Below are 16,138 nucleotides of genomic sequence, written 5' to 3' on the forward strand. Positions count from 1 at the left end.
ATCTGATGTCATACAGGAGGACCTAGAGCTGAGGACCTAGAACGGACTACTTCCAGTAGTGTCAAGAGAAGTCTCTGTGGAGAAGGCTCAGGAATGACACAACTGTACTGGACAGCTGGCAGCAGCTTCCTTGAAACAACTTGAGGTGGGAGTCATCCTGATAATAATGGGCAAGCTTGGTGAGGTTGGCAGAGGCACAGTAGGAGACCTGGCAATCTCCCTCGTGTGTTTAATCATAACTGTTGGGTCTGTCCTGTGATCTTCAACGAGCAAGTACTCCTCTAGGCATTAACGTGCCTACCCTAACCCACTTTCACACATTCACCGACTAAGCGGGAAACAGCTCATTAGGTATGTTGAACTTCTTTCGCACCGTACGTAGCCAACCGTGCTCGTTTGAGGTGCGGGGGAAAGACAACACACAAAACACAAAAAGCAGTTCTAAAGAAATGAGTTTTCAATTTAGAAAATGTGTGTCCTTAAACCCCTAAGCAAATTTGTGTGTGTATTTTACAGATGAAAATTGCATCCATGCTGAAAGGCAGCCTGCTTACTCTGGACCCACTTAAAAATAAATTTTCTGGAATATTAGTACAGCCTAAATATTTGATCATTTTACATGAACTTATAAAAAAGCAGCTGTGCAGAAATTTATGGTCTCTGCGTGAGTTTTAGGGGCCAAATTGCGGTCTTAAAAAAACTAACAAATAGCCATCATTTATTTAGTACTGTGTTGATGTCACCATTGTCAAGAATGAGCCAAATTGCCAAAACAATGTTTCACCCACGTTTTAAGGAGGGTAATCTGGCGCTATGCCTGCAAAAGTTACCGAACTTAAATGTAAAAACGAGGCATCTTTTTGTAACTTTATGTTCCATGTCGTGCATTTGCACAGCCTTACCGAATAATATAGCAAAGCCATTATACCATTTGAAAAGGCCCCCAATTATCCATCTGTGAAATTAATTTGTTTATAATAACATGACAACAAAATTATATGAAAAATTTGAGTTTATTTTATTTGTATCTCTCACTTCATTTTAAGTGGAAAATGATGTAATTACAATGCAGTATACAGTTAATTTAATATAATTTGAAAGTAACTCTTAAAATTGCATAGCTTTCTTTTGAAGTCGATTGAGATTCACTAATTGCCCAACTACACAAAACCCAAAAATGCAATTACAGCACAAAGTAAAAACCATTCCGCTTAAAATGAAGCAAATGTATGTCTACGACCACAGATTACACAGCAAAGTAGAGATGTGTACAGTCTCCCAACAGCATACTAGAGATTTATCATTGTCCAAAAACACAACTCCTTGAGCATGCAACGAGAAAAAAATAAAACTCCTCTCTATTCACAGACAAGCCAAGAGCCCCGTGCAAACCACAGCTTTAATCAATTAGTATTTTTCTCCCCCAAAGAAAATTGAATTTCTCGTAAAAAATGTGTTTAAACTCATTTGTGAATATGTAGCTTCGTGTTCGATTGAACAACAAAAAAGACATCTAAAGCTAAAGCTGCAAAGCAATAGTAACATTCATATTTTGAAATGAATAAGGGAACCAAAACGCACAAATAAATACGAGGTAAAACACAACTGTGTCACTACCTTCGACAATGACCTACACGGAGCCCTTTTGCCTTTATTTTCAGCCAAAATAATGACACAATGCTCAAGTTATATTTTTTAAAACAAAATATAACGTAGCTAAAGCATTCACATATATACCGAACCGGGGACCAACTTGGTTAATTTCAGCTGGTGTTTTCCATATTCATATCGTATATATATGGGGCAGAGGCGAGTGTTTAATGTGCAAATGTGGCTTCCTCTCTTCTCACCTCTTGAATCTAGTCTCTGAAAGCCAAGAAATCCAGTTTGTAGTTCAGAGGTTACATTATAGTGTGTCATGTACAACATGAAGCCTTGTTATTCAAGCAATGGCCATCAACATATAATACATTACTTTATACATCGTTGTAAAAGGGAGAATTGTAGAACAACCTCGTCAACATTGCTACCTTACTTCTCATTGCTGCCATGCTCATTCTCTTGCGATCACACAATACCCCCAAGCAAAAACTCGGTGCAGAAGAAGAAGTGTTTATTTTTTTTTGATGGACATAAAAGGATGCGTAAATGTCTGCAGTTCAATGGTGACTCAACGTTTATATCCTTGTGCCTCTTAAACAGTGAATCCATTTGCCATTTCACGAACGATGACTTGTTCAACTTGGTTCGCGCTATACGACCTGCAATGGAACAGAGAGCACGACAATGCATCAATCGACAATCCACTTCAATTATGATTGAGTTATTTCATTAGAGGAAGTTATATTGTCAAGGGAAACACGATTACGTGAACTGTAATTCTGACCAGGGTAACAAAGCATTGAGACAACAGCACTGAGATTGTGTTCAAAGATGTTCTGCCAGCCATGATTCAATTCATATTTTCACTTAATTTGGAACAAAAAATAAAAGTTATCCAGTTTTGAGATTTACAAAGTAAAATTTTGATTCAGTTTGCATCTACATCAGTGTGCGAGGCAAGTGCACTCTCATTCGTGTGGACAGCAGGTTAATAGGATGTACTGTAGCTCATATCATGATATCACCTTCTAACAAGACAACAAACATTTCTAAAGGGCACAATATCTTTGTGCATGCACGGACATCATCAGCAGTTCCTGAAAGGACTGCCTATGGACGGTGGGGTCACGTCGGGCCGGCCAGGTGCGGCAGCGGGGAGCTGTGAAGCAATGACGGGCACATTGTTGGTGAGCGATGTACGGCAGTGATCGGCCGGGATTATAGTCAAGGGCGGAGTGGCGCTGGAATGTCTGGTGATAGAGGGGGGCCAGTAACAGGTGCGGGGGCACACGGCCTAATTAATTGGTTGTTAATGAGAACGGGGATATATTCGGGAGACGGGGAGAACGAGGGGAGTTGTTGCTGGGACTGGAACGAAGCAAGTCGGGGAGAACCGGAGAAAAGATATAGGAGACAGAACAGGCTAGCAGTAGAGTAGAGACAAGCAGAGACAAGTGGTGACAAGTAGAGACAAGTAGAGACAAGCAGAGAGACAGCGTGGGACAGAGACAGAGCGAGATACAGAGACAGCGAGAGAGAGACAGAGATACAGCGTGAGACAGCGAGTGACGGAGAGAGACAGAGACAGCGAGCGACGGAGAGAGACAGAGACAGCGAGTGACTAAGAGAGACAGAGACAGCGAGTGACTAAGAGAGAGACAGAGACAGCGAGTGACGGAGAGAGAGACAGAGACAGCGAGCGACGGAGAAAGACAGAGACAGCGAGTGACGGAGAGAGAGACAGAGACAGCGAGTGACGGAGAGAGACAGAGACAGCGAGCGACGGAGAGAGACAGAGACAGCGAGTGACTAAGAGAGACAGAGACAGCGAGTGACTAAGAGAGAGACAGAGACAGCGAGTGACGGAGAGAGAGACAGAGACAGCGAGCGACGGAGAAAGACAGAGACAGCGAGTGACGGAGAGAGACAGAGACAGCGAGTGACGGAGAGAGACAGAGACAGCGAGTGACGGAGAGAGAGACAGAGACAGCGAGCGACGGAGAAAGACAGAGACAGCGAGTGACGGAGAGAGACAGAGACAGCGAGCGACGGAGAGAGACAGAGACAGCGAGTGACGGAGAGAGACAGAGACAGCGAGTGACGGAGAGAGACAGAGACAGCGAGTGACGGAGAGAGACAGAGACAGCGAGTGACGGAGAGAGAGACAGAGACAGCGAGTGACGGAGAGAGACAGAGACAGCGAGTGACGGAGAGAGACAGAGACAGCGAGTGACGGAGAGAGAGACAGAGACAGCGAGTGACGGAGAGAGACAGAGACAGCGAGTGACGGAGAGAGAGACAGAGACAGCGAGCGACGGAGAGAGACAGAGACAGCGAGTGACGGAGAGAGACAGAGACAGCGAGTGACGGAGAGAGACAGAGACAGCGAGCGACGGAGAGAGACAGAGACAGCGAGCGACGGAGAGAGACAGAGACAGCGAGTGACGGAGAGAGACAGAGACAGCGAGTGACGGAGAGAGACAGAGACAGCGAGTGACGGAGAGAGACAGAGACAGCGAGTGACGGAGAGAGACAGAGACAGCGAGTGACGGAGAGAGAGACAGAGACAGCGAGTGACGGAGAGAGACAGAGACAGCGAGTGACGGAGAGAGAGACAGAGACAGCGAGTGACGGAGAGAGACAGAGACAGCGAGTGACGGAGAGAGAGACAGAGACAGCGAGTGACGGAGAGAGACAGAGACAGTGAGTGACGGAGAGAGAGACAGAGACAGCGAGTGACGGAGAGAGACAGAGACAGCGAGTGACGGAGAGAGACAGAGACAGCGAGCGACGGAGAGAGACAGAGACAGCGAGCGACGGAGAGAGACAGAGACAGCGAGTGACTAAGAGAGAGACAGAGACAGCGAGTGACGGAGAGAGACAGAGACAGCGAGTGACGGAGAGAGACAGAGACAGCGAGCGACGGAGAGAGACAGAGACAGCGAGTGACGGAGAGAGAGACAGAGACAGCGAGTGACGGAGAGAGACAGAGACAGCGAGTGACGGAGAGAGAGACAGAGACAGCGAGCGACGGAGAGAGACAGAGACAGCGAGTGACGGAGAGAGAGACAGAGACAGCGAGTGACGGAGAGAGACAGAGACAGCGAGTGACGGAGAGAGACAGAGACAGCGAGTGACGGAGAGAGAGACAGAGACAGCGAGCGACGGAGAAAGACAGAGACAGTGAGTGACGGAGAGAGAGACAGAGACAGCGAGCGACGGAGAGAGAGACAGAGACAGCGAGTGACGGAGAGAGAGACAGAGACAGCGAGTGACGGAGAGAGAGACAGAGACAGCGAGTGACGGAGAGAGACAGAGACAGCGAGTGACTAAGAGAGACAGAGACAGCGAGTGACGGAGAGAGACAGAGACAGCGAGTGACGGAGAGAGACAGAGACGACGCAGAGTGACAGTGAGGGATGGGGGAGGAAGCGGAGTGAGCGAGACGGGCGGAGCACGGCGAGCGAGCTGCGGCTAGGCGGAATGACGAAGTCACAGACGTCATGTGAAGAGTTGTAATAAAAGTGGTGTCGGAGAAAACAATAAAGTTGTCCGCGTGAAGTCGACCACTACACATGCACGGACATCATCAGCAGTTCCTGAAAGAACTGTCTGTGGCCAGAGACAAGTCTACGCATAGGACGACCACTGTTGACTTTCTCACAAAGTGGCAACTATTTTATCGACCCCAGAGAGAGATGGCTGAGTGACCCACCAACCAGAATTTGAACTAGCATCTTCCAATTGCGAACCGCTCACGCTACCGCTGAGCCACCCGGCCACATAAATAACAAATGCGACTGAACTTGATTGGCCACTTTCATTTTAATTGTCGACTACAGTTTTCTCGCCTCCTCTCTCCAGAGATAAGCTAGAGGAGACAATTAATTACTCAACTTCCTGGCTTTGCGGAGCAAAGCAATTACCCACTGACCTTTAATCTGTTTCTCTCGGCTGGCACACATTAAACAAACACTGTTACCGGAGCAATAGTATCTGGCACTGAAGGGTCACTCACCTCATCCTCTTCATGTGTGTCCATGAGGGTGACGGGGCAATATTTAAATGTCACGACTCATCAAAATTTAAATGTGGCCTGACGGGGAACCTTACAGCAACAATAACACCGTACGCCGAACGCACGTTCCAGATTGCGGGCCCAGTTGCACGTTGTGTGAAATGCTCTGCCCGACAATCTCCAGAGGCAAAGACCACTGCCAGCATGAGGTGAAGACGCATTCAATGTCCACGGCGGGACGAAAAGCCACTGCGTATCGGAGGTGCGTTTAGCACAAATTTCTATTTCTAACGAGATCTTGGGACATACAAGCCTGGACCGGTGGCGGTACACTCTCATCACTGACACACTATTAGGGGAGTCAAAACAATGCACCGGGATATGTTAAGCATCATTTCATTAGGATCACGTTTTAAGACGTTGAATAGCGAGGGAAGATGAGTAGAGTTAGGGAACATGTGTAAATGTAAGGCAACTCCTCACATGCAGCCTACAGCAGGCCAAGGAAAAAAAATATATTCTGTCACACCCAAATCGCGATGCCTTTTACTACAACATGCGCACAATGCAAAACGGAGTAACCTAGAGAGACTGCAGCTAGCTTAACGCGATCCTTAGATCATTTTACGTGATCCAAGGGCACGCTCGTTATATTTTAAAATTAACTTATCTGTCACCTCATCCCATCCACCCTCATTATAGATAAGAGGAGTGTTATTACATTTAACTTTAATGTTTCAAATTATTACAATACATTGCTACATGGTCACATTAACAGCATACACACACCCCAGAATATATTGTATCGGTGAGTAATTCTTTTTATGAAGTTGAATAAATGAAGTGGTCAAGCTATATTGTTTGCATTTGACTTCCAATTATATACCGCTACTATTAACAATTCAATCCACATTGCACAATGAGCAGTTATCGTTTTTTCAAAATTGTGGCCCATGAAGTCACTGTGAGTTGGCCCACTCGAAATAATTAGGCCAAAAATGTAATATGGAACCGTGTCCTAAACAAAATGTACAACAGTAATATTTAACTCACAGCAGCACCAGATATAAACTATGAAAAACCATGATTGAGCCTGATAAATTTAAGCACAAATTCCGTGATAAAACATGGAGCCAAAAGAGAAATGTGTGCTCCCGCTCCAATCACAACAGCCAGTTTGTAGACAAGCTCTGCATTAGAAATAACAGCACTTAGCAAATGAAGGACAACAATTTTGTCGATCTGGCAGCAACTTGTGAGTAAGCCGAGTTCTCAGGTCTAGCGATTTGATGGTCTCAACATCTTCATCACCAATGGCTGCGCAAAAATAACCATTGCATGATACTTGTTTCACACTTAATTGTGCATACATTCCTGCTCTAAGACTCGAACACATCAGTTTGACCGTTACGCTACAATCGTACAGCAGAGCATGCGGCAAAGTGCGACCTATCCTGTGTGAAGCAATAACAAAGCTGCTGGAAATATTCTTTGGTTGTAGTTGCGTGGAAAAAAAATGTTCCGCAGCCATTCAACGACGTGAGGGGCACAATTGCTCCGTGAGATTTCCGCGTTGTGGGGTGGTGTCAATAGCCCAATTGAAATACAGCGGGGGGGGGGGGGGGGAAGGTGAGAAAATATCAATCCAACAAACTTCGCACGTGTGTCTTGTTCTTACGTCAATGCTGTCGTCAGGATTCTTGCGTTTCCTCTCCAGGGACTGGAATTTTTGATTCATCTCCTGGAACATCTCGCTGTGTCGTTGGCGTGTGTGCATGATCCTCTGTGCAGCAGCAGCAGAAACAACAAGAACGACAACGGAGGATTACAAATATATACACAACGTAGAAATCGTTTATGTCACACAATTCGGGAAAACCGCCGTCAAAATGGTTAATATTTGGCTTACCTGAATGTCGATTTCAGAATATTTACTTTTTTGTCTCTAGAGAAGAAAAGACAATATAAAAGACGAAAAAAATTGGCACAAACGAGTTAAGGCTGTGATTATCCAATATCATATTATATCTTCCGTAGTTTCACAACTGCACATTGAAGTGCCGTTTTAATTATAATTAGCTTCAAGCCATTTCAATTACTATGCATTTTAAAGGTTTTACAGCCCTGTTATCAACCAATAAGTGTTTAGGGATACTGTATACAGTGAGGGAAAAAGGTATTTGATCCCCTGCTGATTTTGTACGTTTGCCCACTGACAAATAAATGATCAGTCTACAATTTTAATGGTAGGTTTATTTGAACAGTGAGAGACAGAATAACAACAACAAAATCCAGAAAAACGCATGTCAAAAATGTTATACATTGATTTGCATTTTAATGAGGGAAATAAGTATTTGACCCCTCTGCAAAACATGACTTGGTACTTGGTGGCAAAACCCTTGTGGCAATCACAGAGGTCAGACGTTTATTGTACTTGGCCACCAGGTTTGCACACATCTCAGGAGGGATGTTGTCCCACTCCTCTTTGCAGATCTTCTCCAAGTCATTAAGGTTTCGAGGCTGACGTTTGGCAACTCGAACCTTCAGCTCCCTCCACATTATTTTCTATGGGATTAAGGTCTGGAGACTGGCTAGGCCACTCCAGGACCTTAATGTGCTTCTTCTTGAACCACTCCTTTGTTGCCTTGGCCGTGTGTTTTGGGTCATTGTCATGCTGGAATACCCATCCACGACCCATTTTCAATGCCCTGGCTGAGGGAAGGAGGTTCTCACCCAAGATTTGACAGTACATGGCTCCGTCCATCGTCCCTTTGATGCGGTGAAGTTGTCCTGTCCCCTGAGCAGAAAAACACCCCCAAAGCATAATGTTTCCACCTCCATGTTTGACGGTGGGGATGGTGTTCTTGGGGTCATAGGCAGCATTTCTACTCCTCCAAACACGGCGAGTTGAGTTGATGCCAAAGAGCTCCATTTTGGTCTCATCTGACCACAACATTTTCACCCAGTTGTCCTCTGAATCATTCAGATGTTCATTGGCAAACTTCAGACGGGAATGTATATGTGCTTTCTTGAGCAGGGGGACCTTGCGGGCACTGCAGGATTTCAGTTCTTCACGGCGTAGTGTGTTACCAATTGTTTTCTTGGTGACTATGGTCCCAGCTGCCTTGAGATCATTGACAAGATCCTCCTGTGTAGTTCTGGGCTGATTCCTCACCGTTCTCATGATCATTGCAACTCCACGAGGTGAGATCTTGCATGAAGCCCCAGGCCGAGGGAGATTAACAGTTCTTTTGTGTTTCTTCCATTTGCGAATAATCGAACCAACTGTTGTCACCTTCTCACCAAGCTGCTTGGCAATGGTCTTGTAGCCCATTCCAGCCTTGTGTAGGTCTACAATCTTGTCCCTGACATCCTTGGAGAGCTCTTTGGTCTTGGCCATGGTGGAGAGTTTGGAATCTGATTGATTGCTTCTGTGGACAGGTGCCTTTTATACAGGTAACAAGCTGAGATTAGGAGCACTCCCTTTAAGAGTGTGCTCCTAATCTCAGCTAGTTGCCTGTATAAAAGACACCTGGGAGCCAGAAATCTTTCTGATTGAGAGGGGGTCAAAGAACCTCCTTCCCTCAGCTAGAGCATTGAAAATGGATCGTGGATGGGTATTCCAGCATGACAATGACCCAAAACACACGGCCAAGGCAACAAAGGAGTGGCTCAAGAAGAAGCACATTCAGGTCCTGGAGTGGCCTAGCCAGTCTCCAGACCTTAATTCCATAGAAAATCCGTGGAGGGAGCTGAAGGTTCGAGTTGCCAAACGTCAGCCTCGCAACCTTAATGACTTGGAGAAGATCTGCAAAGAGGAGTGGGACAAAATTCCTCCTGAGATGTATGCAAAACTGGTGGCCAACTACAAGAAACGTCTGACCTCTGTGATTGCCAACAAGGGTTTTGCCACCAAGTACTAAGTCATGTTTTGCAGAGGGGTCAAATACTTATTTCCCTCATTAAAATGCAAATCAATTTATAACATTTTTGACATGCATTTTTCTGGATTTTGTTGTTGTTATTCTGTCTCTCACTTTTCAAATAAACCTACCATTAAAATTATAGACTGATAATTTCTTTGTCAGTGGGCAAACGTACAAAATCAGCAGGGGATCAAATACTTGTTTCCCTCACTGTATGTATTAAACAACTCAAAGTGCACGTATGAAAGGTGGCAATTAAAATATTTTGTAAAAATTTAATTTCAAATTAAATTTGCTAAACCGCCTCCTTTCCCAAGACTAAAAGTGCGCAATGCTACACTAGAAAAAAAAAACATATCAGCAACAGCAGGGAATTAAATTATTAGGAATTCCTGCACAATAAGCAGGTTTGTTTGGTATTATGAAAGCAATGTTTTCTTTTTCAATCTGTGCAATTAGTGAGCAGCAGAAGGGCCTTTGAGGTAAAGTCTGCCGCAAGCTAATGCTTCATGAGAGAAATGAATGTGCATTAGATATGTGGATGCAATGTATTTTTAAGTGACTTATTTCTAGTTTGGACTGCATTATTTACAATGTTGATGCAGGTTAAATCTGGTCTGCAATGGCATTGGTGCAGTGGGTGTGTATTATTCAATATAAAAAAAAACACTGAATGAAACCTAAAACTAAATTCGCATAGTCGCTGAGCACAGGCCCAAAGGCACAGACAATCAAGCAACAAACAGCACTGTCAAAGGCCGCAACAGGTAAGGGGTTAACACACGTTTCTTGCACTTGGCAACGTTATAAGAGCTTGGGAAAAGAGACGACGGGGGGGGGGGAATTAGAAAGTCAAGCAGTGTGCAGCATGAGACGACAGTCGGTCGAGTCGAGCGAGTCCTCAACATGGGCGTGCGATTCAACGCGTGAGGTTCACGGAAGATTGGGAGAGAAAGAACGTGAGAATGCAAACGATCACTCACATCTGGCGAGTGAGCGATGGATTCCGCCTCGACGGTCAGCATTTGCTGGTGCGTGGATCGATCCATGGGCGAGGTGGACGTGTGTTGCTGGCCAGGCTGCAAATGCTGCTGCATGAAAGTCGCGCCGCCGCCGCCGCCGCCGCCGCCGCTGCTGCCGCCGCACTGTGGATCTGCCGTGGGCATCTGGGAAAGTTGCACCTCTCCCCCTGACGACACGTCCTTGTCCGCTGGATACCTGTGGATGTGACGCCAGATGCTGCGAGCGGAGCCGGTGCCTTCCCGATGCCGCCTCTGCCTGTTCTTCTTGGAGGCAGCTGGGTACACCGCGGTCTCCTTGCCCGATATCACCGTGAGCGCGCTCTCAGGCAGGCTCGCCTGTTTGGAATGGTGCGCCTTTTCTCGGTTTTTTTCAGCCCGGGACAGAGTTCCAGAAACTAGTAAACGCGCACATACGCACACGCACAAAAACAAAATGCCGCGATGTGACATTCTCCATGAAGAGATGGGCCGAACATTTCGTCTGCCCGTGAAATGTTTACATTCATCAAAACGATTTACCATCACAGGTGAAGAATGCTGCTACGGTGTCATTTTTATCACGACGGACTTCCAATCCAGAGGACGCTGGGTTCGATCTCCTGGAGCAGCTGCTGAAACAATGTTTCAGTTGTTTCGATATGATAGTGATTTAAATGTCTGCTTAATTGCCAATTCAATTGAGATTTTTTTTTCTTCCCCCCTCCACCTCTATCCACTCAGCAATATAAATGGGTACACACCTCAATGAGTCCGCAGGGCGCATGCTGTGGGGCAAAGTGTGGTAACTCCCAAACATCTTACAAGATATCTGGCTAGCAAGGAAGAGTAATAAAAAATACCCTCTTGTGGAGGCTCTTTCACCAATTAGCAAGCAAATGTATACAATCATAATGATCACTTATTCACCCAAGATATCCTCACCGAGTCTGAAGACTCATTTTCAGGGGGATCCTGTGTTATGATATTTGGCTGACACCAATGCCATTGTATATTTTATCGATGGGAGGAAACCGGAGAACCTGGATGAAATCCATGCACAACAGGGGAGGAACTAACAGACTCCACACACACACACATGAACCCTTGCTGTGAGGCACAAGTGTTACCACTGTGACACCCTGCCACCTAAAGCTGCACATTTACTATTAATATAGCTTGAAACTCTTCTCAAGAACGTCCGTCTTTTGAGTTATTTTCGAGTTGCTCGACATTAAAGCCACGGGAACTTTATCTACCGTTTGCTTTATATCCCCTTCCATTTTGACGAATGCACACAAAACGCAAGCATACAACCACACACTGATATCGTGTTTAAATACATCGACGAACACAAATTAAATAAAGGTATGACAGCAATAATGCAGCAGAAATACAATAATTTAACGACCCTATAATCGGATTTGTTGGCGCTTCTTGGACCGCAAACAGCGACCCAGAGCAGTGGGCAGAGGGCTCACGTGAAGCCGCAGGGGTAGAACTGCAGGGAAACACGGAGGTAATATTTTTATTTTATTTTTTTGTATTTACACAGACTAGCTGTGCTTGATTTGTTCAGTAGAAGATAATTCAGTATTTTTTTTATTTTACTTGGATATAAAAAAAATCCTTTAACATAGACCCATCTGCCAGATTTGAGTAATATGTTAATTTATTGTAAAATATAATCGCGTAGTCAAGAGTTACACTTCCCCTGTAAGCAGTAACATCTTCGCAGATTAATCCCTTTCAATGCCGCGTTGGCGCAATTCATTTTACATAACATATGGTCCCCCCTTATCGCCGGAGATTATTGTATTTCTGCTGTATAAGCCAACCAAATTGCGGCCATAATGTCACAGGGAGACTTAACAAAATAACTTCACTTCAAAATGCTATTCCTGATTTTGTAGTGAGTTTGCATAATTGTTTTGAATATCATTAAATACCATGCGAATAATAATCTCTCCAGCATCCACCAACCAGCGCTGTCACAAAGTTGCCATACACCTCTTTATCGATTTAGAGTGCCACATTAATTTCAATACTCATCTCAATCTACATTTAATGGTCACATTAATCTTTGTAAATCACACTCAAAATGACAATACCGTAATGCAAACCGGCATCCCAATAAGAGCACTGATAATTGTACAGCAGATAATAATTACGATGGGGTTTTTGTTCATTATTAGTGGGAAATGTCATCGGACCTTCAAAAAAGTAGACAATGAGATGGAGTAACCAAAGTCACCTATTAGGAAAAAATAAGAGAAATGCCACATCCCACAGAAGGATTATTGAACACAATGTGGATGAGAGGGAAGTCAATCTCGTAGAATGAGTCCTTGGGAATGGCAGAGGAATGACAGCATTCACAAGGACACTGACATTGCCTGTGGTGCGGTAATAAAAGAGGGATACGGAAGAGCCCTGAACTCTGGTGAGAGAGTGACTGCAGTGAAGCAGTTGGGTGTGGGAGAATCGATAGGCTGAACCGTTTCACTTTCTGTCAAGCAGAGTCAGGCAGGAGCAGGAAGCTCCATCCCAGCAAGGGCTGTCAAGTTTTTGGACACGTGAGTTGTTTCCCCGATTACCGCGACTGGAGACGGCAAATCGGGGACTATCGCCTGTGAGCAATGTTGAGGTGCTCGCGAGCTGTCTGCGATGTGAGTACGGTGATTAACCCTGCGGAGCCGGGGGTGTGCATGAGGTCACAACGGATAGCCTCGTGTACCAAACCCTGACAGACTTGCGCTTCATACAGCAGCCATGACTCAGAGGTGAAGAAAGCTTTGGCATAAAAGAAAAAGATAAAACCAAGCTTTATCGATGCTCCTTCATCAAGGTTTGTTAAGTAGCCATTGCACGTTGCCCTTTCCCCTGCACCTCCGATGAGCACAGTTGGCTATGTAAGGTACGAAAGAAGTTCAACATATATATGTACATAGCAAGTCTGACTAAATGGCCGTGCCAAGCAGACTGATGAATTAATGAAACATACGATTTATATCGTTAAACACGACCGGAGGAAATGTGATTTTGATAACCTTCAGTGACATAAACATTAATTTGGTTTCCTTTGAGTTGAAAGTGACTGGATTCTCATCAACAAACTTAAGGATTGTATTCAAATCAATAATAATAAATTTCCTTAAGCACAAGTCAGCTCAGCAAGATTACACTGCTCTACAGCCAAAATGCTTCCGCAATAAATGTAGTCCAACTTTACTTATTCTCGGTCACTGAGAATGAAAACGATGCTTAAAATTGTTGATTGGCTCTAGTCTTCAAGAAATGCTACTGGGTCAGTATATACGACCCTTGACTTGGGAATGGCGGAGGATAAGTGAGTTATAAATGGAAAGAATCTCAATTTAAACCAGAAATGACTAAATATACATCTTTGACTAGATCTATTAATACATCTATGACTGGGTTTGGACAGTACTTGCTTTTTGGGCAAAACAATGAATGATGCAATCTGAACCTGGTATTGCATCATACATTATATGAATTGCATCATGTTATTCCTAGAAGTCATTGATGATGCAATCGTTACTAGGCTTACATCCCTCTGCTGAACAAATGTCCTTATATCAGCTCGAGAAAGAAGTGTCGTGCTCTCTTATGTGTCAGTGTTTGATTCTGCAAAGGGACACATTTCTGTTTAGCCAAAGTGAACAGAGATGCCTCTTACTTGTGCGAACAAAGCAGATAACTTCTGCACAAGTAAAGCTAAGATAAAGGAAGGTGTCTTTGTTGGTCCTCAGATGTGTGAACTTCTTCGAGATGATGAATTTGACAGTGCACTGCTTGGCAAGGAAAAGACGGCATGGAGAGCCTTCCAGTTAGTGTCAACAAATTTTCTCGGAAACAACAAGGCAGACAACTGCAGGGAGTTGTTGGAAAACCTCCTCAAGGCATACAAAAGCCTTGATTGCAACATGTCACTAAAGATAATTTTTTTGCACTCTCATCGAGATTTTTTCCCACCCTCATATAGATTTTTTCCCACCGAACTGCGGAGCAGTGAGCGACGGGCATGGCGAGTGATTTCACCCAGGACATTGCAACAATGGAGAAACGCTATCAGGGCAAATGGAGCCCATCAATGCTTGCAGACTATGGCTGGGCAGTGAAAAGAGATGCTCAATTTAATGAATACAAGAGACAAGCCAAGAAGCACCGAGGAGACACTGAATAAGGACTAAACTATGTACTTATACTAACATAATAGTTTTTTGCCTTTTGTTTCGTAATACATTTTATGTATATAACCCTTTCGCTTATTTTTAAAGTGTTACATGAACAGGACAGGTGACATGTTATTATGTAAAGCAACCATAAACACATGAAAAGACCTTGGTTTACAATTTATGAGTAAAACTCTACAATGTACACAAGATACATAGACGTAAAATGTAAAAACTTAAATATCTTCGGAACAGTAGTCAATCAGTTGTTTTAATTGTCATATTTTAATTCAGCACATCAAAATACATAATAAACAGCACATTTAATCTCTGAAGCGGACGACGTCTCAAAAATTGTAGACCAATATTATTTATATAATGATAGCACAATTACAATTTTGATTTGCAAAATGTGTTTTATAATTTACTTGTATTATTCAGTTAGATAAATATTAAACAGATATAGGGTGAATATTGCAATAATATGTAAACAGATGAGGATATATGTCAAATGTAGGAAAGATAACATAGTAAAGTTATTTTTAAGGAATTACGTTCTCGGTATTAATACCATCATCGTGATCATCATCACCAACAGCCGAGGATCAATCCACACGGTCACCTTTGCTCATGATCTGTACCTCTCAATCCATTCCGCTCCTGCACATGAGATAATCCCATCACTCCATCTCCATCGTGGTCACCAATCTCATGCATCAGTCATCATCCCCCCCGTCTGCCCCCTTCCACCGGTGTGTTTCATCTGAGCCAACTTACTTTTCTGACCGGTTCATACGATGTCTGAAATGTGCATTTGGTTTCTACTCCACAGGGTTCTCTTTCTCCTGCTTCTCAGTGGGAATATAATCTTTCATCTCTTCATGCAAATTATTTGTCTGTTTATGAGGTTTTGCTCCATTTATGTCAGCTGATCTACTACAAAGCAATCAACAATATGCACTTAAGGAAACATTCCCTCTCGAAATAAACCAGTGGATCAGTTTAACACGAAGGCTTTCTTGACCAATACTATTCATAATAAAGGTTTTTGGGTTAGATCGCGTTATTTATAAATGTGTCGAAACCCTCCACCACCCGACACGGCCAATCAGCAAAATAAAGTGTCACGTTGACAAAAGACAAAATAGTTCACTACTTTAGCCCACCGGTGTGCTGAAGAGTGAATCCACAACATTGACAGTTTGAATACGACGTTTCGCTGGTAATTACATCCAGCATCATTGGGCAATTTGCCATGGTAAAGCCCTCACTTGCTCTCGGTCAATGTTGTGGATTCACTCTTCAACACACCGGTGGGCCAAAGTAGTGAACTAATTGTCTTTTGTCAACGTGACACTTTATTTTGCTGATTGGCCGTGTCGGGTGGTGGAGGGTTTC

General features: G+C 44.1%; 1 protein-coding gene across 13 annotated transcripts in view; it reads right to left on the minus strand.

The window, feature by feature from the left end:
- Window positions 1-994: 994 nt before the first annotated feature.
- Window positions 995-16,138, minus strand: part of LOC116939852 (adhesion G protein-coupled receptor B1-like) — a 218,573-nt gene continuing 203,429 nt past the window's right edge. For 12 of the 13 annotated variants that reach the window (XM_032948762.2, XM_076065261.1, XM_076065256.1 and 9 more), the window contains 4 exons: window positions 10,530-10,963; window positions 7,530-7,565; window positions 7,299-7,403; window positions 995-2,261 (listed from right to left, as the gene is read on the minus strand). In XM_032948762.2, coding sequence (XP_032804653.2) covers window positions 2,253-2,261; window positions 7,299-7,403; window positions 7,530-7,565; window positions 10,530-10,963 — 584 coding nt within the window. In that variant the 3' untranslated portion in view covers window positions 995-2,252. The remainder of the gene's footprint in view (window positions 2,262-7,298; window positions 7,404-7,529; window positions 7,566-10,529; window positions 10,964-16,138) is intronic. The other variant, XM_076065259.1, reaches the window with a different exon arrangement.

This window comes from Petromyzon marinus, chromosome 7 (genome assembly GCF_048934315.1).
Source record: "Petromyzon marinus isolate PM22_M1 ecotype Great Lakes invasive population chromosome 7, UKy_Petmar_22M1.pri1.0, whole genome shotgun sequence".
NCBI classification, from domain to species: Eukaryota; Metazoa; Chordata; class Hyperoartia; order Petromyzontiformes; family Petromyzontidae; genus Petromyzon; species Petromyzon marinus.